The sequence below is a fragment of the Crocodylus siamensis genome, chromosome 6 (assembly GCF_052110815.1).
Source record: "Crocodylus siamensis isolate JL-2025a chromosome 6, ASM5211081v1, whole genome shotgun sequence".
Lineage (NCBI taxonomy): Eukaryota > Metazoa > Chordata > Crocodylia > Crocodylidae > Crocodylus > Crocodylus siamensis.
Window position 1 is genome coordinate 18,172,157 of NC_143400.1, and position 24,749 is coordinate 18,196,905.

General features: G+C 56.6%; 1 protein-coding gene and 1 pseudogene across 1 annotated transcript; both read right to left on the bottom strand.

Annotated features, from left to right (window-relative positions):
• Window positions 1–2,331: 2,331 nt before the first annotated feature.
• LOC149861359 (serum amyloid P-component-like) lies at window positions 2,332–6,934 on the bottom strand. Its single transcript, XM_090050780.1, has 2 exons — window positions 6,801–6,934; window positions 2,332–3,435 (listed from the first exon to the last, which is right to left on the bottom strand). Exons 1-2 carry the CDS (start codon window positions 6,862–6,864, stop codon window positions 2,816–2,818), a joined length of 684 nt encoding a protein of 227 aa, XP_089906906.1. The 5' UTR covers window positions 6,865–6,934; the 3' UTR covers window positions 2,332–2,815.
• Window positions 6,935–23,455: 16,521 nt separating this feature from the next.
• LOC149861360 (U2 spliceosomal RNA) lies at window positions 23,456–23,581 on the bottom strand (annotated as a pseudogene).
• Window positions 23,582–24,749: the final 1,168 nt, after the last annotated feature.

The following is a 24,749-nucleotide window of genomic DNA, read 5'->3' on the forward strand; positions in this document are numbered from 1 at the left end:
CCCCAGATCACTACTCTTGGCCTTCCCCCCACCTCCAAGGTGTAGTGGATGCAACCCCAAGAAGACCCTCTCCTGTGCCCTGGGAAAAAGCAGGGAGACGAGGCCCTGCCAGTGCCTGCCCCTCCAATACAGGGAGGGCTGGTTCAGAGATGCCCAGGAAAAGCCCTGCCCAGGCTGCAGAGGGAGGTGAAGCCCCACAGTCAATGACTTGCTGTTTTTCAGATTCTTCCAGAGCAGCTTTTCTCAACCCATGGGTCATGACCCAGAAGTGGGTTGCAAGAATATACAAAAGGCTGACGAACAAACTGTAAAAATGGATCAAAAAACGGGATTCTCCTTTAAAGGAGAAAACCGTGGCTTTTCCCTTGCAAGCTGGCAGAGCTCCAGCCATGACAGTCACGTGGGGAGGAGCAAACATGGTTTTTATATAGGGAAATCCTGCCTCAGCAATCTGCTGGCGTTCTCTGAGGGTGTCAACAAGCATGTGGGCCTGGGGGATCCAGCTGACATAATATATTTGAACTTTCAGAAAGCATTTGACAAGGTCCCTTACCAAGGGCTTTAAAAAAACCCCACGTGTTGCCACAGAATTGCAGGGAAGGTTTTTTGCCCAAGATTGCAGATGATACCAAATTATTCCAGGGAATCAAGTCCCAAGGTGATGGAGAGGAGCTGCAGATGGATCTCACCAAGCTAAGTGAATGGGGAAAAAAATGACAGATGAACTCCACTGTTGACAGGTGTAAGATAATGCACTTGGGGAAAAGTAAGCTTAACTATACATACACAGCGCTGGGCTCCGAACTAGCTGTCATGGCTCAGGAAAGAGAGCTTGGAGTCACTATAGATGACAGTCTTTTTAAAACATCAGCTCAGTGTGCAGTGGTGACCAAAAATGCCAATAAAATATTGGACATCATTAAGAGTGAAGCTGAAAATAAAACAGAGAACATCATCCTGCCATTACACGAATGCATGGTGCACCCGCATCTTGAAGAATGTACGCAGTTTTGGTCTCCAAATCTCCAAAAGGATGTAGCAGAATTCGAAGAGGTAGAGAGAAGGGCAACCATAATGATCAGGATCCTGCAGCACTTACCACACCAAGAGAGACTAAAAATCCCAGTGGGCACTGCAGGACCTGGAAGTGCCAGGCACTTCCCTCCCAGAGCAGCTTGCTGCTAGAGCCTGTGGTGAGTGGGGCCAGGGGCCAGGCAAGACCCAAGTCTGGCCAGGACCTGCAGCAACAAGGAGCTGGATTCATGCCTGCGGCACAGGTATTCCCTCCCAGCAAGCTTCCCAGGGGCCACGTAGTCCCAGCAGCAGTGACTTGGCTCAGGCCCTGATCCCCCAGAGCAGCCCCAGGCTGAGCCAAATGAACAGCTGTTGCACTTGTTGTTCACATCTGACCGGATGCTCACATGCAGCCTTGGGAATGCGGGGGAGATTAAAGTAACAGCAAAATTAGAAAGGGATGCCCAAGGGAGCTGGGGGCTGTTGTTATTGGACTGGTCACCTCAGGCTACAGCAATGTTACATTTGATGTCCATCCAAATGTAAACTGATTTACTTTAGAGGATCATAGAGACGTCAGGCTGGAAGGGACCTCCATGGGTTATCTAGTCCAGCCTTCTGCCTGTGGCAGGATCAGCCCTGTCCAAACCATCACTGACACATGAACGACTGGTGTCCCCTGAGACTGGAGGGGCACCATGCCAGCGAGTAGCTAGCAGGGACCACCTGCAGCTGCCAGCACCAGTGTCAGCAGCAGCAAGTGGGGACCATGTGCCCTCAGTGTCATGGTCAGCAAGTGGCAAGTGGGGACCACCTGCACCCAGGTATTGGCAGCAGTGGGGCACGGGGTGGTGAGCAGCTAGTGGGGACCACCCAGAGATGCCAATGGCTGCATTGGTGGTGGGGGGGGTGGTGAATGGTGACCACCCGCAGAAGCCAGGCAGCTTCAGTGGCGGGCAATCTCGGGGGGGGCCCCCACCATGCCCTGCCTGTGCATTGCCTCTGCCCAGACACATCCATCATCCACCATCTTAACTGAACAACGCAGTCAACCCTGACACAAGACAGCGCACCCAAACTTGCCACAAGTAAAGCAGGAGGACCACAACAGCCGACATCCTGCTGCTGTAAAGGCTGTTAACTAAAATGGGTAGGTCTGTTTAGTTTGGAAAGGAGAAGGCTGAAGGGGAATATGATAGAGGTCTATAAAATCACGATGGGTATCAACCTAGTGAACTGGGAGCTGTTGTTCTCCAAGTCCCAGAATATTAGGACTCAGGGGCACCCATTGAAATGAGTAGGTGACAGGTTTAAAACTAACAAGAGAAAAGACTTTTTTATGCAACACACAGTTACCCTGTGGAATCCGTCGCTACAGCAGGCAGTGGAGGCAGAGAGCAAAGCCAGGTTCAAAAGGGACTAGGTAAATTCATGGCTGGTAGATCTATTAATGGCTGTTGAACAGACTGGTGGGAGATGTTTCCTTTGGCATCTTTAACCCAATAATGCTGGATGCCAGGGAGGACACTGAAAGGGGAGAGATGACTCCAGAGTTGTCCAGTTCAGTGCTCTCCCTCTAGAGCATCCATCTGCCGCTGTCGGAGGGAGAATACTGGGCCAGATGGGCCGCTGGTCTAATGCAGCACAGCGCTCCTTGTTTTCTTACGGTCTCCCTTATGCTTGATTGCAGCAGGGTGCAGTGGCGGGCAGACATCTGGCGGGGACAGAGCCTCTGGAACGAGGCAGAACTGGGGAAGAAGGGGAGGGGGTAGGCTGCAAAGCCCCTGGGCCCATCCTGCTTTCACAGCACCACGGACGCTCTCAGCCTGGGTTTCACGACCACGTCCCCTTTGATTTCATACTGCAGGTTCCTCCAGCCCAGGGCACAGGGAGGCAGCCGCAGGGAAAGATAGGCAGCCCTCATCTGTGCTGGTGACAGCACATACTCCCACATGTATACGTCAGCCATCTCCCCTGTGAGTGAGTTGTATGGGTCGAAGCTGCCCCCGTAGCCATCCTGCTTCTGCCCCAGCAGGATCATAGCCTCAGCACTGACCAAGTAGCCTTTCTGCAGCCCCTTCCGGGGCAGGGGCTTCCCGTTAATCCAGAAGGTAGCAAGGCCCGTATCGGATTCCCAGCTGGCGCAGACATGGTCCCAGTCCATGCGGTTCTCTGGGACGTGGTATGTCACCAACTCCCCCCCCACATACAGCCGGTACTCCCCGGACTTCGGCTTGAAGATGAGGATCTCACTGTCGTGGGCATTGCTGGCGTAGGAGAAGAGGCCGTAGGGCCGGGTCTGGTCGCTGAACGACCTCAGGCACACGGTGAAGTTCTGCAGCGGCTGCTCTGGCTTCGTCCGCACCCAGACATAGGCATCGCTCGGGTCATTGCGGAAGACAAACACCTTTTGGTACAGGTCTGGGGGAGAGGAGAGATGGCCGGCGGTTACCCAGGGGCAGGAAGCACCGGGGCCTCTCCCAGCTTTAAGGTTGTGCCCCACGTTCAGATGGAAGCTGGACAGAAACCAACTCTAGCATGGTTACGCATTTGCAAGCAACAGTCGGCTCATTTTGTAGCTGGATAAACCTTCTTATGGCAATGGCATCATGATTATTTGGCATGTGTAGCCAGTCTAAATGTATTGTATGACTAAACAGTTTGTTGCATAATACATGTAATGAGTGGCAGGGGCCTCAGTGCATCTAGCCCGCCCATCCAGAGCCAGCTACACAGCCCGATGCTGCCACCAGTGCACCCGCCTCCTGGCCCCAAACCTTTCTGCAACTGCACTTCCACCACCTGTTCCCTGGCCAGGCCTGGGGAGGGTCAGGAGCTCCCTGTGCTTGGACCTGCTGGAAGTGCAAGGGGCCCACAACTTCTACCTGCGAGCTCCGGCACTTGGAGAGGACAGGAGTCCTCATGCCCAGGTCCCCATGCCCAGGTCCCTCCTACCCACATGGGATTTGGACCTGCATGGAGCTGACCCTTGACCCCATGCAATAGCTAGGCCCTGCCCAGAGCCCCCACCAGCCCCCCTTGGAGCTGCCCCACTGCACCTGTAATGGTCATTAGATAAACAGCACTGGGGGGGCAGAGGGGTGCAGCACATGAGGAGCAGGGGTGCCAGCTAGAACCAAAGCTGCCTCCCTGCCAGGGCACAGTTCTGTCTCCCTCGCCTTGCTTGCCTTCTCTGTGCCCCACCTGTTTCTGCCTCCAGGCTGCCCAGTAAGTGCCAAGGGAAGGCTGGGCAGCACCTAGCCCATAGCCTAGTGAGTAGGGCTCTGCTAGGATGTAGCTTCAAACTCTCTCTGGGTGAACGTGGGGTCCCATGCTTCCTGGGCATGTGCCTGTGCCACTAAGCTGGAGTGGGCAGCACCCCCCAAAGCCTCCGACACCAGCAAGCTGTGCTTTGACGGCAGCTGGAGTGGTGGGCCTTCCCCAGCGTGATGTGTGGGCCTGGCAGCTCTGCTTTCCCAGGCATCTGTGCTGCCTTTTGCATGTGAGCAGCCGGGATGCACAGGGTGAGTAGAGCTGTGCTGAGACCCACGCTGACGAAGTGCCAAACATGTCAGTGCCATGTAGGCACGTGAAAGGGAACAGGGTTTGCACCTGCATCAGGCAGGAGCCCAGGGTACCAGGTCAGTCTGGGCTGGTCAGGAGGGGGCTCCACTCCCACCCCAAGAGAAGGTCTCAGGTCTGGACACGTGTCTCTGGACTGTCACAGGCAGATGAAGCTTTCCCCTGGAATGGAAACTCTGAGAGGAGCCAAGTCAGAAATAGTGCAGGGATTTGGTTTTGCATGCACAGGTGCGGGTACCGGGGCCCCTGGTGGAGTCTTGCACCGTGCTGCTGTTAGGGGGAGAAATGGCTAATGGAGCTGGGCATTTATTGGGCACAGTGCTCTTTATTCCTGAACAACGTACACAGCACCCTGGGTCCCTGCCACTGTAGGAATGAACAGGGCTCAGGGTGTCTGCAAAGCATCTCCAGCTCCTTTTCTAACCAGAGCGCTGCTTCATAGCTCTCAGCGTCCTCCTACGGGGCCTCGTCTGGCACTTCCTGGCTACCCGCAGCGCTTCCAGGAGTATTTAGCTGGGGTTTCTTGCTGCATCCAGACAAGACCCAGCTCCAAGTGAAAGCCCTCCCATCCCCCCTCCGGCTCTGCTTCTAGCTGCCTTGTGTGCGGTCTGTGCTATGTGATGGGGCTCCCACACTTGCTGTCACCCTACTCCAGAAGGCTGCTTCTATTGATCCCACAGGGAAAGCAGCTGCTCTGCCCACCAGCTTCAGCAGGGTTGCATCCAACCCCCAGCATCACAGCGCATCTATAAATACAATGTTAAACTCAGTGCTGTACCTGGAGAGTTGGAATGGCAGCATCTAAGCTAAATGTTTTCCCCATAGTGAAGAGACATGAGAATGACTCATTTTGACACATTTTCTTCAAAAACGTCCTCAGATCCCACACTTCCCACAGCATATCACAGCCGCGCACAGAGAACCTGCACTTTCTTGTGGAGAACCAGCTCCCTCCACACTCCCTACCCCTAGCGCCACGGCCATTTGCAAATGGGCTCTTGTGCGTGGATTTTGAGAGCGCTTTGCAACATCAGCATTTACGTGTAGTTGGACTGAACCCGAGTGGTGGCAGGGCAGGAGCTGCTACTGCTGGCCCTGCCTCCACCTGGAGATTAGAGTCCAAAAGCAGGTCCTGGCAGCTTCCTAGGACATGGTCGGAGTAGAAAGGTGCACAGGAGCAGCCTCTGAAAGGTGCTCCGAGCCCCTGCACCCAGAGCCGGTCTGCTCAGCCCAGCTGTCCCCTAGGCAGTGCCCCATCCGACCTGCCTCACCCCAGTATGTGAGTGCAGGGCCCAGCCCCTGCCATGGGTGTCTGCTGATTGCTCACTGATTTTGTAACTGTTGCTTCCATATCGACATGGAATCGGGCGCTGCATGTTAGACGAGGTCCCCACCGATCAGGTGAATTCAGTGCACATCAGGCCCAGCGTCGGAGCTGATGGCACGTGTGAAGAACGTCATGCAATGACAGCACTCTCTTGGTGGGCGATCCCTGGCCTGGCGCCCCTGGCTGAGGGCCCCCAAATTTGTGCTGCTGGGTCTGGATGGAGCAGAGCGCCAGGAGTGCCCACGCTGCGCACCTTGGTGAGGACGTGCCTGCACCCCTCCATGACATGGCAGTAAGCACCCTGGTCGCTGTTCCCCCTCCCCTGGAGCCGGGTGCTGCTCCTGCCATGGGGGCTTTCTGGGGGTCTGATGAACTGCTCTCACCAGAATCCCCTTGTTGTTCACAACTGTGTTTTAGCCTCTTCCCTCCTGGTCAGCTGGCTCGTGATGGCTGTGACTTGGGGACACCAGCCTCCTTGATGGGCTGGGGCTGGAGACAACCAGGTGATCCTGGGCTCCTCCACTGCCGCACAGGGCATCTTCCTGCAGGTGCTCTAGGGCAGTGGGGACCACCCTTTTTTGCAGGCCTGCAACAAATTAAGCCTGTGCCCTCCCCCAGGGCCACTCCGATCCCCTTCCCCTGCCTCATCAGCTGCTCTGTTTTCTTTTCCCTTTCTACCACTGTGCTGCTTGCCCCCTTCTCCATCTGCCACGCGCCACACACAGGCCACTCGTGCTACTTGTGGCACCCATGCTGCAGGTTGGCCACTCCTGCTCTATGGATCTGCCCTTGTGCCAGCCATTGCTCACCCACCTGTGCCCTCCCTTGGGGTGGATGCTGAGCCTGGAGCACCCCGAGTTGCACCCCTATGCCCTACCTGTCTGCGCAAGGGTCCCTGAGAGCCCGGCGAGGACAATGACCCACAGCAGCTGCATCTCCATGCTCCAGGGCTGTTGGGCAAAGCAGGGCTGGGATATGGAGGAGGGAGAGGAAAGCCTGGCCTGTGTTGCTCCAGACAAGGCTCAGGGATCTGGCACCGGCCCATTTATCCCCGCATGGAGGGGTGGGCAGGGGGCGGACACCTTCCCCCAATCCCGTCTCGGGACAGAATTGGGACATGCCCATGCATGCCAATGTCATGCTGTCATGGGGTGGCAACCACTATTAACCCCTTCCTGTGCAGGGCAGACCCCTGTGCACCCAGCTCTGCCCACATGCAGAGACCCTCCATACGCACACATGCACGCACGCACACACACAGCCTCCTGTGTGTTTTTGGCCTTTCTCATTAAGGAACCAACCCGATTCCATGGACTGTGTGTGCATCACTCCCACCCCTGCCGCCTGGCCTGGTCTGGCAGGGAGAGACCCCAGGATAAGTGATGCGCATCTGAATTTCAGCTCCTTCTTGACAAACCCCAGGAGAAAAGGGCCTCTGCTTCTCCCCTGGCTGGCAAGAGGCCTGGGCTCTGTGAGTGAGGAAGCCCATTCTGGCTGCCCTCGACTGCCCAGATGCCACAAGAGGAAGGGAGAGACCCCCTGAGTGCTTGCAGCAGCACAGGGTGGTGGATATTGGCCTCAGAGCCATGAAGAGCATCTGGAGGCAGGCGTGGGGAATGCGTGCCCTTTGGAGAACCGGAGCATGGTCTCTCTGCCCTGGCTAATAGTGATGCACCACCTTCAAACCCAGTCCTGCCGCAGCCCCTGCCCAGAGTTGAAAGATGCTGGTGCCTTTCTGAGCACAGCTGTGCAGGGAGGCGGCAGCAGCAAGGCGTTTCTGGCAGCATCCAGCTGCCTCTGACCCCCTTGCTCCCATCACGTGGCTCTGGGGCTGACCCTCCCAGCTCCTGGCACCACATTTCAGCAAAGACATTGACTAGCCAACTAAGAGGCAGCTGGCCAATGAGGAAATGCTTTAGGGCTCAGTGTGTGTGGCCCAAGAAAGGGGAGAAAGATCAACAGTCCTTCGATATGCAAAAAGGGAGGATAGGGCAAGAAATAATGAGCATAAGCCAGGCAGGGGAGGTTTAGGCAAGACAAGGAAAAACTTGTAGATGCCAGGAGAGGCCTGTGCAGGGGGAGGCCCCTTGGGGAAGGGCAGTGCTGTGAGATTTCTGCACAGGCATATTTACAAGCATTATGGATAAACGCATGCTGGGAAGGGCAGGCGCAGGCCACATTGCTCCTGCCTTGGAGCGGGCAGGGTGCAGTTTGGGGGCGACCACCTCCCGAGGCTCTTCCCAGCCCACAGGCAGGCCCGTGTCATTACCTGGGTGTGCGGGGGGAAGCCAAGTCTGCAGGTGGCTTGTCTGTCACTTGTCCTGGGTTCCACCCTGTGGCCCAGCCCTGTGCCCCCGAGCACCGTACCCTCCGGTCCAACTCTGCCAAGCCCACGCTGCTGGCCTGTGCAGCTGTGGGCAGGCTGGGGTGCTGGAAGGGCAGCGCCCGCTCTGGGGAGAAGCTGGGAGCTTGACGGTTGCAGGGTGGAGCCCCAAAGGGCCTTGGCCCAGGGAACCGGCACTCACTTCCTTGGGGCTGGGCTGCAGGCAGGGATGTCAAGAGGGGCTGCTCCTAGCCTGCACTTTCTGTGCTGCAGCTGGGGAGCTGGTGTCTGCTGGGTTTGCTGCTGCCCAAGGATGCTGCTCACAGCAGCACCAGCTCCAGGGCGTTAACTCTGTGGTCCCCATCCACAGCTGGCTTGCCCACCCCGGGCACAGCCCAGATGTGCTGCTGCCTTCCCCATGCACCAGCAAAACCTTCCCCCTCCATCTCTCCCTGGGCAGAGGCCAGCTGCCTCCTTCTTGGTCACTGGGAGACGTGGCTGACAGTTCAGATGAAGGCAGGCGGTGCTGGCACCGTGGGGGCCTGGTGCAGCCGCTGCCAAGAGACTTGGGGTCAAAGGGAAACCCCAGCCTCACCAGGCTAGGAGGACAACCCCCAGCTTGTCAGTGAGCCACAGCCCTGCCCAGACCAGGAGCAACCAGGGTTGGGACCTGCCTTTGTGTGCACTGCCTGCAGCCCCTCTCCCCGGTGGGTCCCTTGAGAGCCCAGGGCTGGAGCTGAACCCTGCTGAATATGCCGCCTTGTGTGGGGGGGCCTGGGAGACCCCAGGATGGTGCAGGAGGGGGCCCTCGCCGACGTGCCCAAGTTTCACTGAGCTGAACCTTCCCGCAAGCCCCAGCTGAAGGAGCCCGAGGTGTGGGAGCCCATTCGGGGAGCAGCACCCGGTGCAGGAGTCTGTTGGCGAGGGACTGGTTCCCAGTCAGGGAAGGATGCTGTGCCCTGGGCGGAGGCAGCATCCCCTTCCCCTGCCCCCAGAGTGGTAACTGAGTGCCTGTTTTGGGGGCTGTACAGCTGAAACAAGGTCCGTGGCAGCACCCGCCTGGCAACGGATCGGGCCACGCAGGGGAAGCTGGCAGAAGCGTGGCTAATTCCCCTGCCTCCAGGGCTGCGGCCAACAGCATGTGAACGTGGAGATAAGTCAGGCTTGTTAGGAGGGATGCCAAGCTGGAGGCTGCCCCGGTCTCTGTCTGGCGGCAGGGATATGGGAGCACGGGTCACTGCTGCCAGACTAATCCCTGAGATTAAAAACTCAGCAATCACCTCACAGGGGGATGAAGGCGATAACACAAATTTCATTACAGACCCATGGTCAGCCTGCATGCACTGGAGGCCAGGGAGAGATACTGGCACTTCCCATGTATCAGCAATGGCAGGTCTGGGCACAAACGAGCTAGCAGCTTCCTGCTAAGCAGAAGGAGAAGCCGTGCGGCAGGGGCTAACTCCTCAGCTGAGCCAGGCTGAAGATGCCAGGGGCTAGCTGTCATGCACATGGGGTAAATGTAGGCGCACGGAGCAGCTACTGTGTGGTAGACCCCAGCCCTGTCTTTAACCCACAGCTTGTTGTACTCATACCTGCATCTCCCTCGTTTTTCAATCCATTGCTTAAACTTGGTCATTACAGATAGCCGAAAGGGCCAAAGAAGAGAGGATTTGGAGTGAGAAAGAACAGAGCATCAACAGTGCGTACCTGTGGGAGAGGCCCGGACTCCAGGGACCGTGCATCTCGGCTTTGCAGGAGGCTGCTCCCTTGGGCCACCGAGAGGACCTGCTCCAGCCTAGAGAGGCAGCCCCCCGTGCGGCGGGCTCAGTGGCGGGCGCTGGCAGGCTTGTGGGGTTTAGCAGGATCAAAAGCAAGCTTGCCTCTCTGCAGGCAGCTCCTTCAGTGAACTGGAAATGGGCGGTGCCCGGGCTGCCTCGGTTTGCAGTGCTCAGAGCAGCAAACAGCATTGACTGCAGGCCTCAGCGCCGGGCGCTCCTCTCCTGTCTGTCTGCAGCCCTGCAAAGGGGACCGGGCTCCCCAGGGCTGGGCTCACCCTGCCAGGCGCATGGAGGCTCATGCTCCAGCAGGCCCCAGATCTGCTGTGGGTCCTGGAGCCCTACCCCATCTCTTTCCCTATCCCCCCCCTTTCTTTTGCAGTCTAATTTCTCTCTCCTACATGCTGCTTTGTGCACATCCTTTCACAGCATCTGATGAAATGAGCTTCATCCCACAAAAGCTTGTGCTATACCTATACCTCCTTTGGTGAGTCTGTAAGGTGCAAATCCAGCCTGCCGTCTGCTTGACTTCAGCTGCACGCGGCTGACGACCCAGCCCAGGCTCCGGTCGTTCTGCGGTGCCGGTTCTCCTTGTGTGTCTTGTGACGGGGACTGGTGCTGCCCTAACCAGCACAGAGAAGAGCTGGCCAGCAGCCTTTCCTACTCATCGGCTGGAAAGCTGCTCTGCCATGATGAATTTCCCTCTAATTTGAGCCCTTGGGAGCCTTAATCAGCACAGGATGGCCAACAAGGGAGAGACACAGAGCACTCGGCCGAGGACAGGGAAGCTGCAGGAAGGGCAGCAGCAGGTCACCCACAGACAAGCGGCCTCAGGGGCTGCTGGGTGGGCAGAGGGCACGCGGCACGGCTGCTTTGCTCCACTGCGGCTAACACAGCACCTAGCAGCGTGTCCCACGGCACTGCCTCAGGACTTTCCCTTTCTTCCAGTAAACAGGGAGGAAAACCTCAAGCGGTGCCTCTCCCGCACCCATTGCCCACCCTGAGCAGGCAGAGATCAGCAGGTTCCTGCCCCGCTGGAGATGCGGAGGGGCAGCTCTGGGGATTAGCAGCAGCCCTCCAAGAGACGGGACCAGCCTGCAAGCGTCCGAGCAGTCACGAAAGGCAGGATGCTGCTGCGCCCGGGAGCAGAGCAAGCTGTGACCCCTGGCCAGGGTGCGCGCGCCGTCTGAAGGGGGACGGACGTCTGCGGGGCAGGGAAGGGGCTGGGCCTGCTGAGCTGCTGTCTGTGCCGCTGGACTATGGTGGGGGCACCTCTTTGCTGGGGCGAGGAGCTTCTTCTATTATTGCCCCCAGCACCGAGCAATGCTGAGATGCAAACTTTGAGGGCAGAGGGCACTGGGTCCTAATGCTCAGGCCACTAGTGAGGTCCGCTTTATGGAAATGGGAGGCACCTCCCTACCTTGCTCCTGCGGCCATACGGCTGAGGGCAGGTGAAACTTGGGGGCATCTGAACCCCAAGCCTCCAGGCATGGTCCTGCACATAGGATGCCGGCCAAAAGACGTTGGAAATATCCTCCACCCCCACCAGGGGCTTCAGATGTTTGCTGGTTGTAGGACCACTTACGGTTCTGGACTGACTCCTGGATTTGGACTTGATTTGACTGATTTGGCTTGGGACAAGAAAAATGTCCCTTAAAAAAAAATAATAAAAAGCTTTGCACAGCTCTGCCCAGGGGCTGAAGCGGGCGAAGACCGCGGGCCGGCCCTTGTGTAACAATTGCTCCCCCGGTGTCCCCCAGGCCTGCTGCCCCCGCCAGGCAGCGCCTCCCCCTTCCCTTCCCAGGCCCAGCCCTGCGCTGCCCGTTTGCGGAGATGCCGACGGCAGGTCCCTTCACCGAGAGCACAGCCCACACCTCTGACCTTGCTCGGCCCAGGCTGGCTCTGCCCCCTGCCCTCCGCCCCTGTCCCTGTCCCTGTCCTGGTCCCTGTCCCTTAGCACAGTCCGCACCGGGCTCCTGGTCCCTTGAGAACATCCAAAATCTCTGGCCCGGTGTGAGCCGCCAACCTCGGCCTCAGCTTCCCAGCAGGGCCTGCAAAGTGCTCTGTTTCCATGGTGACCGTCTGGGATGGAATGAGTCGTTCTGGGACCACGTGTCCGAGGCCTAGCGCAGGGGGTGGGCAGGGCAATAAGGCACCCCTGCTCCCTGGATGAGGTCCTGCCGGGGCCAACTGCCCTGTAACGCAGCTGCAGCAGCAGGGAAGTGCGGGGTCCCAGCAGCCTCGATTTCTGCACTCGCTAGCTCCCGGGGCTGGACTTCCCAGCCACTGGAACAGCCCCGGCGGCGTGGGTCCTGCTGCTGTGTCCTGGTGTGGGGAGGGGAGGCCAGCTGGGCACTCGATGGCCCTGTGTGGAGCCTGGCGCTGGTCTAAATTGCCCAGGAGGGGCTGATACACTGCCTGGGGACCCCCTTGCTGCTGCGTCCCAGGCCCATCTCCCCCATTTCTGCCCAGGACTCCCCTGTCCTGTGCTTTCTTCTCGGTGGGAGTTGCTATGTACAGGCTTTTTTTTTTTTTTTTTTTTTTATTAAAATCATTTTATTAGAAAAAGCTGTCACTATGAAACACATTAATAAAAAAAACTTCAAGTAAACAAAACGCACCTGAGGTTTCACAAAGTTAATACAAAATCACTTTTACAAAATTTCCTAACATTCACAGAAGAAATAAAATCACTTGTGAAATCCTGAAAACCCATTTAGAAATCATTTGACTTGTTTCTTATATAATTGCAAGTTCCTTCACCCACTCTTGGAGCCCCTTATCCATTTTATCAGAGGGGAAAAAAAACAAAAACAGGCACTATTAAACACATTGTGGAACCAGAATCCCACCTTATTACATAATATTCACATATTCAATGTCGCAAACGACCTGCTGAAGGCCCCCCCGCCACCCTTGCTGGCAAATATGCTGTCCCTTAAACTATCCTATGCCTACGCGGGGCTGAAACAACCCTCTGAAGTCCAGCCCTTCCCAGGGCGTTGTATCCCCTCCTTGCGTTCTCTGCTTTCCTCTTCCTCTATAGAAGTACAACTCGTGCATAGCTAATTGCAGACACTCTACCGTTGAAAAGCACGAGCCCTTTAGTGCTAGGAGGGAACGCACTTTCCAAATTGCTACTTTAATACATGTGTCAAGCACCCTCACACCCCATGACCCATCCGTCCCCTCTGTCAAACCATAGAGCACGTTTTCACTCGTGATCCCCGTTGCCTTCCCTGTCTCCTTCAAAAAAACCCCTGCCCTCCCCCACACCTTCTGTGCATAAAAACAACCCCACAAAACGTGCGCCACGGACTCAGGTTCATCACAAAGTTCTCTTGGGCACTTGGGGGACCGTGTGAGTCCCCATCGATATAGTACTTGTCGCACTGGCAGTGCGTTTCTCACGGCCCTCCAGGCCAGCTCCTCGTGCTCCCCTTTCCATTCCTTCCCCACCAACCCTCTCCACACCCTGCTGACCTTGTCCGTGCTCAACTCTCCGACATCAGCCATTCTCTGCTTCCCCCTGAGGAACTTGAGGACTTTCCTGGCATCCGCCAGTCCTTCCATCCCTAACCCTGCCAAGCCTTCCCTGGCGACAAAGGATCCAAGGCGTGCGTAAGGGAGTGACATCCGCCAAGCCCACGCCCCCCGCCACCCGCTCCCAAACAGTCCCAGCCTCTGTAGGAGCCTTCCCCCCAGAAAACGCAAAGGTTGGAAACCGGTCCCGCTGCGCCCCTCGCTTCCCTCACGACCATCTTCAGAAAGTGCACATAAACAAAAACCTCTATATTCGGGAGAGCCCATCCCCCCAAGCCCTCTTCCTTATATAACTCTGTCCTGGCCACCTTCTCTGTCTTCCCCCCCCAAAAGAAGAGGCACAAAGCCCGCTGGACCCGCCGGGCCTGTAGCCAGGACGGGGGGTACGCCATCGCCGTGTACAAGATCTTTGGCAACAGGCACTGTTTGATCACTTGCACCTTTCCCCTTGCGGATAAATGCCGGGTGCTCCACAACCCCACCGTCTGGTTGACTCTCGTCTCTAACACTTCCCAAGCCCTCTTCCCTTTTCCATGGGTATCCATCCACACGCCCAGGATTTTCAGTTCCTCCCTTTCTACCCTCAATCCAAATTTCCCCAAATCCCCCCAGTTCCCCACCGCCAGGACTACGCTCTTGTCTGTGTTCACTCTCGCTCCAGATACCTCCCCAAACTCGGTAGCGTGCTTCACCACTCTTTCTAAGGACACCTCGTCCCTCACCACGCATGTCACGTCGTCCATGTACAGGAGGACTTTTAATTCCCCGCCCCTCGGCACTCGAACCCCGCTGATCTCCCTATCGCTTCTAATTCGTTGTGCCAGCGGCTCAATGGCACAAACAAAGAGCCCCGGCGACAGCGGGCACCCTTGCCTCACCCCCGAATCCACTGCAAAGGCTTCTCCCAGGAAGCCCCTCACCAGCACCCTGCTCGTTGCCCTCCCGTAGAGCGCCCGCAGCCACCCCACAAATTCCCCCGGCATCCCCATGCCTGCCAGAACCCCAAACAGAAACTCGTGCCCGATGCTGTCGTACGCCTTTTGCAGGTCCAGACTCGCCACTATCGTGTTCCACTTCCGGTCGGTAATGTACGACAGCGTATCCCGGAGCAGCCAGTGTGCGTGTGTCGTCCGCCGCCCCCCTACCACGCACATTTGTTCCCCGCCCAGCACCTGCGGTAACACCTCCCCCATCCTTGTCGCTCGGATCTTGGAAAATAATTTATAATCCGAATTCAGCAGGGTGATGGGTCTCCAGTTCTTAATGTCTTCCCGTCCCCCTTTCTTATAGATCAAGACCACGACTCCCTGGGCAAAGCCCTCCCCTACCTGACCCCGATCCATAATTTCCTTAAACAGGGCCAACAGGTCCCCCTTCACTAATTCCCAAAACTTCCCATAAAATTCCACCGGGATACCATCGCCTCCCGGGGTCTTCTTTAAAGGCATTGTCCTCAAGACCCCCAGCATCTCGGTTTCGGTCAATTCCTTTATCAGCCCCTGTCTCCCGTCTTCTCCCACTTTGGCTTCCAAAATCCCCACCAGCCCCTCCAGGTCTTCTCGCCTCCCCGCTTTCCTATGAAACAAATCTCCGTAGAACCTAGTCACCTCCCGCAATACCCCATCCACGGCCTCTACCCTCCCTCCCTCGGCCGTGCGGACCGCCCCCATCACCCGCTTCTTCCTTCTCACCCGCAAGGCGAAAAACTTGCCCCATTCCTCTCCCTCCTCCACCCACTCCGCCTTGGCCAGGAACATCCGCTCCTGCATCCTGGTCCGGAACCAATTTTTCACTCCCTCCCTCGCCCTTTCCCATTCTCCCTGTACCGCTGCCCCCTTCTTCCGCTCTTCCCACAACCTTTGAACTTCCCCTTGTAAACGCACTAAATCCTTCTTCCTCTGCCACGCCCGCTTCCTCCCCACCGCAGTGAACCACTCTCGCACACGTTGCTTGATTTCTGCCCACCAGTCCCAGCGTGTTGGGAAAAGGGGCTGTAAGGATTGCCACTGGCGATACGCCCTTTGAAAGGCCATGCATTCCTCTGGGTCGTCCAGTAAGGACACATTTAATTTCCAGACCCCTCTGCCCTGTTTCAGCCCCTGCCCGATGCCCACTTCCACCCACAGCACGCGGTGGTCCGAGAAGCTGACATCTATCAGTCGCTTGCCACGGATTGCCAGTCCCTCCGACACCAGCACAAAATCGATTCTCGATTGGCCCCGCCCACCGGGATCCACTCTAGTAAAGACTCCTGTCCCTGCCCAAATATCCTGGAGCCCCTCATCTTGAATCCACCCTCGCAACCACTTCCCTGTACTATCCATCCCGACTCTCTCCCCAACCCCTACCCGCCCACCCTCTTCAAGTATGCAATTGAAATCCCCCATCACGATCCGCGGCCCTCCACCCCCCACACACATCCCCATTTTGCGGAAGAAACGCACCCTCTCCGTTCTCTCGGCCGGGGCGTAGACGTTGTACAACGTCACCTCCACACCCTCCACCTCAACCACTGCCTTTTGCAGTCGCCCTTCTTCCAGGACCTGCTGCCCTTTGATTTTCAAACCCCGCTCCCTCATCAAGAACCCTACTCCTGCCGCTCGATTTTCGTTTGAGCCCCCCCACCACGACGGTCCCACCTCCCAGCGCTTCTCCAGATAGCCATAATTTCTCCCCCAGGGGATCCCACACTCCTGTAGGCCTAACACCTGTGCGTCCAGACCTTGTAAGGTGCTATACATTGACTCCCATCTCTGCCTCCCATATACACTTCTTACATTTAAGGATGCTATAGTCAACGCCATCATGGCTATTTTTCAGGCAAAGCCTACCTCGTTAAACATCTGATCCGCTACTGGGATCTGAGCTGTCTTCCCCCACTTTCCGCATCCCCGTGGCCCTAGCCAGATGTTCGATAGCAGTCGGGCTGAGGTAGCCACAAACATCCGCCCTCCCAGACTCCTCAACCTCTCGTCCCTCCACCAGCAGTTTCCCGCTCTTCCCCTTGTCTCCTTTCTGTGCAGTCCCTTCTGTCCCCCATACCGTTCCCCCTTCCTCCTCTAGTCTCTTTTTCATAGGTTTAACCCTCCGCTTCTTCTTTCTTTTTACAGGGGAGGGTTCTTTCCCCTTCTCCCCAGACAGGTCCAAGTCCATGGTTGCCGAATCCGATTCGTGTGCCCCTTCTCCCGCTGCCTCGCTCTGCTCCTCCTCCATGTGTTCCTCTCCTCCCGACTCCAAAAGCTGGTCAGCCGCCTCGATCACGTCGTGTCTCTGCTCCGCTTCCGGTGTTTCCTCCACTAGGAAGGTGTCTACATCCGGGTTGGTGGACTCCGCCTCCTCTGGCTTTTCTTGATCCCTCTCCTCTGCTGCGTAGGCCTCTCGGGCTTTGTTCGCGTAGGACCGGGGGCACTGGCGCTGCAGGTGCCCCTCACCTCCACAAACGGTACATTTCAGTTCCTCTTTACAGGCTTGTGCCCGGTGCCCCCTGCCACCACACCGGTAGCAGACTGTCAGGCTACAGAAGGCAGCCAGGTGCCCCGCCAAGCCACACCTGCTACACAGTTTCGGCTGGCCGTGATAAGTCACGTATCCGCGGTAGGGCCCTATGGACACGACAGAGGGCAAGTGTCTCACCCCGCCGGGGTGTCTGGGGTCTTCGTCCAGGAGGACTCTGGCTCTCCATGCCCCGGTCCAGATTTGCCACTGATCCAGGACCCGCTGAATATCAAGGATCTTTTCGACCCGCCCCTCCAGCCACCTTCTGACATCTGCATGCTCTAGGTCATCTGTATACATTTTAAAATATAAAACTCTCTCCCGTGCCTTCTGGCCTGCTTCAAAATGCAGACCCCGTAAGTCCTCCTTGTCTGCTACTTCTGCGTAGCGGGCCCAGAAGGCAGCGTACGCCTCTCGCCTCCAAAAGGTGATATTCCAGTGGCGGAAGTTATCAAAAGCCACCATGCAACTTAAATCTTTAGGGTTCACATGCAACTCTTCAAAAAGCACCCTGGTCATAAAGTCTGCTCTCAACATAGTTGTTTCTCCTTTGACCCCTTCTGGAGTCAAAGTGGCCTTGACCCGCAGCTTCAGCGTTCTTCGGGGGTCTCCTTCTTCCCACAAACAATAGGAAGGTTCCGGGCCCTTCCGGGCAGCTTTACTGCTCTCTGCAGAGCTCCGCCTCCCTTCCGGCAGTGGGACCGCCCCCTCTCTAGAATCTTCCTGCCCAGCAACATTCCCACTCTTCCTCTCCGACGACACAACCTTGCCTCTGCGGCCCACAGTGGACCGTGCTATGTACAGGCAGCACAGCCCTTTGCTCTCCTCCCAGCCTCTCCTGGACTGTGCTGGGGCCAGGCTGGATACTGGGAGCTCCACCAGGCCTGGCCCCAGTGGGAGAGAGGGAGCGACCCTGGGGGCCCGCTGCACAGATGAGCTGTGGTTAGCTTCAGTGAGCTCGGAAAGAGGCTGCCTGGCCAAGGTCGGGGTGATCCCTCAGGGCAGCGTGTGGTCCCAGAGCGAACACGCCACGCCGGGAGCCTCCTGCCTAAGCACACGGGATGCTCGCAGGGTCATTTTCATTCCTTTCCACACTCCTGAATTTTTCCATCAGTGTTCAATCCATTCTAGGAGCCCTCTGTGGTGAGTGATTTGCAATTCATGCCTAGGTCTCTTTGCTTAATAAGAGACATGGAGCTAACTGCACGTTAAGTCAGCGCAACCCCATGCACCTCTCCCCCTGTCAGAGCCAGGAAGATGGCGGGGGTGATGGGATGGCTCACGGCTGCTCTGGGGTCCGCTCCTGGGAGTGTTCATGACCAGACACTGGGGTGACAGGCACCGCACAGGACAGCTCAGAGCACGAGTCCCAGGTGGGATGCCTGCTGCGCTGCTCATCTCCCCGCTCTCATCGAGTGCGCGTGCAAAGAGTGTCTGCTGGTATTTCTGGCAGTACATCATGCAGCCATTTGCTATTTCATGGGTGACGGAGCAGCTGACAAATTATTAAAGGGGGAGCCATGTAGCCAGACAGCGCGAGTCCCCTTGTCCCTGCACTTTTCAGCACCTGTCAGGAAATGCGGCCTGAATCCCAGGGCAGGGGAGTGACACGCATGTATATTGTACCTAATCCCTGCCGCTTGATCTCTGACAGGACGTTTATCTCCACCCGTCAGCAGAGAGCCGATAATCCCGGCTCACTTCACCCAGACAGATAAACGCGTGTGAGGATCCGCCATCACTGCTGCCCTGCTTGCTGCTGACAACTCCTGCCTCCTTGATAAGGACGTGCTGAGGCGTTGGCACAAGCGTGGGGTGGTGGGGCTGCCTCTGGCTGGCAGCTGGGCCATCGTGCCCCTTCTCCAGCCCTTCTAACCCAACCACCTGGCTGCTGCGCACTGCAAATCCCCACAGGCTGCCAGCGCCTCGCGGAGACCTGGCACTACCCGTCTCCCAGCGGGGGGGGGCTGAAACCCAGGGCAGGGAGCGTCTGTCCTGCCCAGGTCGCTCAACAAGCCAGGACTGAATGGAGCCGCGGGCTCTCCCCTAGGCGCAGTGCCCCCAAGGGCTGGGATGCTGACCTGGCCTGGGTGCTCAGATTTTACCTCCTGTGCCTGGGGAAGGGCTGGCTCCTTCGGGCAAGGCCGGATGCCAGGACGTGCCAGGAGCTGTGCTGAGGGCGAGGCCCCTGCCATTACACGGGAAATGCAGTGTTCGTTAAGGCAGGTTTCCCAGTCTCTGGGGATAACCGTCTTTCTAGCAGGGGGATGTACTCATAGAGGTAATGTATAGTTAACCTCCCATCTTCATTTCCCGTGGGAAGATCTTGGCTTTACGCCCGCTTTATGGAAATGAGATACTCCTCCCTAGCTTGCTCCTGAGGCCGTACGGCTGAGGGCGAGTGAAACCCGGGGGCATTCGAACTCCAAGCCTCCAGGCTTGGGCCTGCACATAGGATCCCCGCCAAATGATCTGAAAACATGTGAAACCCCAGGGGAGGGTGGCTGATGTTTGCCGGTAGTAAGGCCACCTATGGCTCTTGAATGACTCACAGATTTCGAACTGATTTGGCCTGGAACATGAAAAAATTGACTAAAACAAACAAAAAACAAAGTGGTGTAGATAAGCCCTCACAGCCCCAACCCAGCCCAGCCTAGCCCAGGGGCTCTCCCAGCTCCCCATGGCCTCCCTGCCCACCCAGCCAACAGGGACATTTGTCCCTGGTGTGCACTACATGCAGGCAAGTGACTCTGGAGCAGCTCATGGCACCTCCAATCCTGGGTCAATTCTGGGCCATCAACCCAGGATCAGATTGATGGCCCGATCCTGTGTGCTTCACCCAGCAGACCTTCCACCTACAGGCTTGTCCCCATTGCCCCCAGATATAAAGAAAGGCCCATGCTGTGATTTCCCTTCTACATTAATATCTTTCCCTGACATCCGTCACTGTGACTAACCCTGTACTGGAGCCATTCTCCAGCACTGGGGTACATGAGTCTATGGCCAGCACAGGGTTTGCAGGCAGCTCAGGTATTAATCTAGACACAGAGCCAAGTGTGGACACAGACTCTGTCCTGGAGCTGCCCAGGCTGGACCCAGGCTGCAGCTGGACAGGTTAAATGGGTTCCCTTGAGTTTTTGTTGATCTTATAAAAAGGGACAAGTGAGCAAATAGTCATATAAGCAAAACCATTACTCTGCTAATATGCTACAGCCTTACAAAGCTCACTGAAGGCAGAGCAATACAATCAGCGTGTTCAGGTCCCAATTAAAACTCACTCAGTTGATCAATAGGTTGGGATTGTGGCGGGCCAGTAGGAGGTGCTCCTGCTTTGAGCCACCTACCTCCCTGCGCCCGACCACCTTCCAGGCTCTGAGTGCCTCCCTGGGGGTGCCTCGCATCCGGCTGACCCCCTTCCTGGAGCACACTCGCTAGCCTGCGGGTAAAGTAGTTGCCACCACCCCGAGAAGGGACTGTCTCGGCCCAGTGTCCTCGGGGAAACACAGGCCTAATAGTCCTACAGGTACTCGACCCAGTACAGGCACTTCCCCAAGTCAGGGGCCAAAAAGGAAAGTCTCCCTTAGTCCGCAGACCTAAGGGGCCTCTCTGGCGTAATTTAGACCCACCCCTCAAGAAGTCTCCCACACCGGTCAAAAAGGAGAACTTTATTGATTACAGGGGGTAGGGGAAACTAGGGTACAGGGTTGAGTAAGATCTTAGAAATCCTAAAGAGCAAACAGTGTGGCTGCGGTAGCCTTTTGATCACACATCTGTGTTACTGCCAGCTAGATATCTAATCCGACTGAGTAGCTGAAAAAGATGGAGCTAGAGTTGAAAAAAATGGAGCATGAGAAGGCAAAGATGGAGAAGGAGGCTGAGCATGAGAAGGCAAAGACGGAGAAGGAGGCTGAGTGTGAGAAGGCAAAGATGGAGATGGAGATGGAGCTGCGGAAGATGGAGCTGACAGAGGCCAAGCGCGAGGCGGAGGCCTGAGAGGCAGAGGCCAAGCACAAGCACGAACTTGAGGTACTCCGTCTGCGGCCCAACGGGGAGGATGCGGGCCCTCCGCGAGCGCCCGGGGAACGCCCCAAACCGAACTCCTCAGCCTTCGCTCACTACTGACCCGGAGATGACCCCGAAGTATTCCTCAGCATCTTTGAAAAGCAAGCCCGACGGTTGAAGGTGCCTGAGGAGGAGTACATGCTGCACGTAGCAGCTCTGGTAGATGGCGACCTGGCGGCGGTCCTGAACAGCCTGCCCGCAGATACAGCTGATGACTATGATACATTTAAACAGGCCGTGGTGCAAGGTTCAAGTTGGGACCGGACTATTTCCGGAAAAAATTCCGGAATCTCCGCCCACAACCGGAGAAGTCAATGGCTGATTATGTGGCCTTGATGTGGGATGGTTTCCTTAAATGGGTAGGGGGAGCCAAGGCTGACACTGCCGAGAAAACGTACCAACTCATGGCATTGGACTAATTCTATCATTGCTGTCCAAGGGAGGTTAAAACCCTAGTCAAGGACAGGGGCCCCAGAACAGTCCAAGAGGCCGCTGAAATTGCGGATCAGCTGTTGCTTAATTGTGAAGGGTCAGACAAAAAACCTCCCTACTCTGGGAAGGAACATAAAGGGGTCCAAAGAGGGGGGAGGGGAGGGCCAGGTCCAAAAGGGGAAAAGGGGCCATCCCAGAACGAGCGTAAGGAGGCCCCTGATTGGACCAAACGCCCCAATTCGGAAAAGAGGGGGTGCTATAACTGCGGAGAGCCGGGCCACATCAAGCCCAACTGCCCAAAGTTAAGCAACAAACCCAAGCCCGTCAGACATGCAACAGCTGTACGCAGTGAGGGGGAAGGCCCGAGCCCCTCTGAGGGGTGTGCCTGTTGCTACAGGATCACAAACCCAGAGGAGGTGATGGCCCCTCACCGGAACAAGATAACGGACAATGGGAGAACCCTTATTGGGGAACTGGACACGGGGTCCAGCGTGACATTAATCATTGCCAACTTAGTTTCACCTGCAGATATAATCCCCAGGAAGACCCTTACCATTCAAGGGGTGGGGTCTCCCCCATTCCAGATACCAGTAACCCGGTCACCCATCGAGTGGAGAGGCTGCGCGATGCATGTAGAAATGGGTGTGATGGAAGGGGCTCCAGCTCCCATCCTGGTGGGACGGGATATACTTAATTGAGAAATCCTGCACAGAGAGACGGACCAGGCCCTAGAGCTAGAGCCCTACAGCGTTAACGCGGTGACACGTCTGCAGAGCAAAAAGGCTAGGCGGGGAGGGTTAGAAACTCCCCAAGAGACAGCCACGCCATTGGCTGCACTGGGAGAGTCCCCAGTGGAGAATAAAAGCCCACCAGTTCCTGAGGGAACTAGCAACCCCGAGGGTGGGTTAAGTAACAGTCCCAGGGAAGTGTCTGTTCCGTCAGTGGCAGAGGAAGGAGAGCCTCTCAGGGAGGAGTCCAGCGAAGTCCCTGAGGGTGAAGATACACTTCCTGAAGGAGCCCACGAACTCTCTGCAGACAGCTTAGCCGGGCGAGAGGAGTTCAAGCAGGGGGTTCTGGCGGACCCCAGCTTGGAGGACCTCCGGCAGATAGCTCAGGAGCAGGAGAGTGAGTTTACCCCAGAGAAGAGGGAACAGGTGGTCTGGGATAAGGGACTTCTCTACCGGTTGTGGGTGCCCAAGAACTGCACCCAGACCTGGGAACCCCATTGCCAGATCATAGTACCTCACAAATACAGACAACGATTGCTCTCCATGGCTCACGATCTACCGTGTGCTGGTCACATGGGCAGGGAACGGACATGCCAGCGGCTGCAGGCAAACTTTTATTGGCCCCGAATTGCCGAGAATGTGACGGACTATTGCAGATCTTGCGAGATATGCCAGCGGAAGGGCAAAAGTGGGGACAAGAGAAAGGCTCCCCTACAGCTCCTCCCTGCTCCCTTGTGGGACAAGATCGAGGCCATTAAGGACTGGCCGCCTCCACAAACCAAGAAGCAAGTCAGAGCCTTCCTTGGCCTGGCTGGATATTACAGACGGTTTGTCCCGGGATTCGGGGCGACGGCGGCACCCCTACACGAACTGACCAAGAAGGGCAGCCCTGATCCAGTGGTCTGGAGGCCGGGGTGCCAAGAAGCCTGTGTGCTGGCCCATCGCCACGGACGCCTCCAACGCAGGACTAGGAGCTGTACACCTACAAGAGCACCAAGGGACGTGACACCCCGTGGTGTACCTCAGCCGGAAGTTAATCCCTCGGGAGCAAAACCTGTCGTCTATCGAGAAGGAGTGTCTGGCAATCGTCTGGGCACTGAACAAGCTGAGGCCCTATCTATGGGGGCAGCAGTTCACTGTCCTAATGGACCATGCCCCCTTTTTTTTTTTTCTGTTTTTTTGCACCGGTCCTGGAAGCACTGCAATACCAGGTCAATGCATGGAGTGGATGGAGCACGCTCCGGTTCCACCACCCAATACCAAAAAGAATCTGCTCAATATAGACCTCCTATGGAGGTTTTCCCAGGGTAATTGTCTTTAATGGACCATGCCCCGCTGCAGTGGTTGCAGACGATGCAAAACTCCAATGCCAAGCTTCAGCGATGGGCCTGGCGGCTTCAGGAGTTCAACTTCACCGTCGAGCACATCAAGGGAAGCCAGAACGACGCCCTGTCACGAAAGGACTCGGGGTAGTGGGTCGGATGGACTCAGACGTGCTTGAGAGCGCTCGGGCAGGGAAGTTCCTGAATGTGCTGTTATGTTTTATAAGTTTATCGTGTGGGGTGTAATTTCTCTGTAGGGTCTAACAGGTGACCCCTGCAAACTAGCACGCTTGTCTCCATACCTCTGTGAAGCCAGGGATACAAGCTTTTAAAGCAGGGGGGGGAAGTGTGGCAGAAAGCCACCTTGTTTCTCCCCAAAATCTCTGCCCTGTGACACCATTTGATGAGGGTGGGCCCAGCACGGAGGGGACCACACCCTGGCGGGTCTCTTTAGGTAACTTGAACTGGCTGCAGTCCTGAGGGAGGGGGAACCTGCTCCCTCTGCCTACGTGACTTGCATCAATTACCTGGTGGGGGGTTTCTACCTGGGGAGCTGGAATCTGCCTGGTAACAGGTGATGCATTTCAAATTGGCTGGCTGACAGCCAACTGGGGCTGACTTCCACTGGCCCAGGTGAATGAGGTCACAGGGGCTATATAGGTTGGGAGGGGGAGGAGGCTCGCTCTTCTCTCTTCGGCCATGAGGTGAAGCAGCAGCCAAGCAGGGGAGACAGAGGAGCCTTGCCATCGGGACCTAGCTCTCTCTCTCACCCCTAGGCTCCAGAGGGGAAACGGAAGAACTCTGGAAGATGCATGTGAGGAAGCTGCTCAGTCGGATTAGATATCTAGCTGGCAGTAACACAGATGCGTGATCAAAAGGCTACCGCAGCCACACTGTTTGCTCTTTAGGATTCCTAAGATATTACTCAACCCTGTACCCTAGTTTCCCCTACCCCCTGTAATCAATAAAGTTCTCCTTTGTGACTGGTGTGGGAGACTTATTGAGGGGTGGGTCTAAATTACGCCAGAGAGACCCCTTAGGTCTGCAGACTAAGGGAGACTTTACTTTTTGCCCCCTTGACTTGAGGAAGTGCCCCAAGTGCCTGTACCGGGTCAAGTACCCGTCGGACTATTAGGCCTGTGTTTC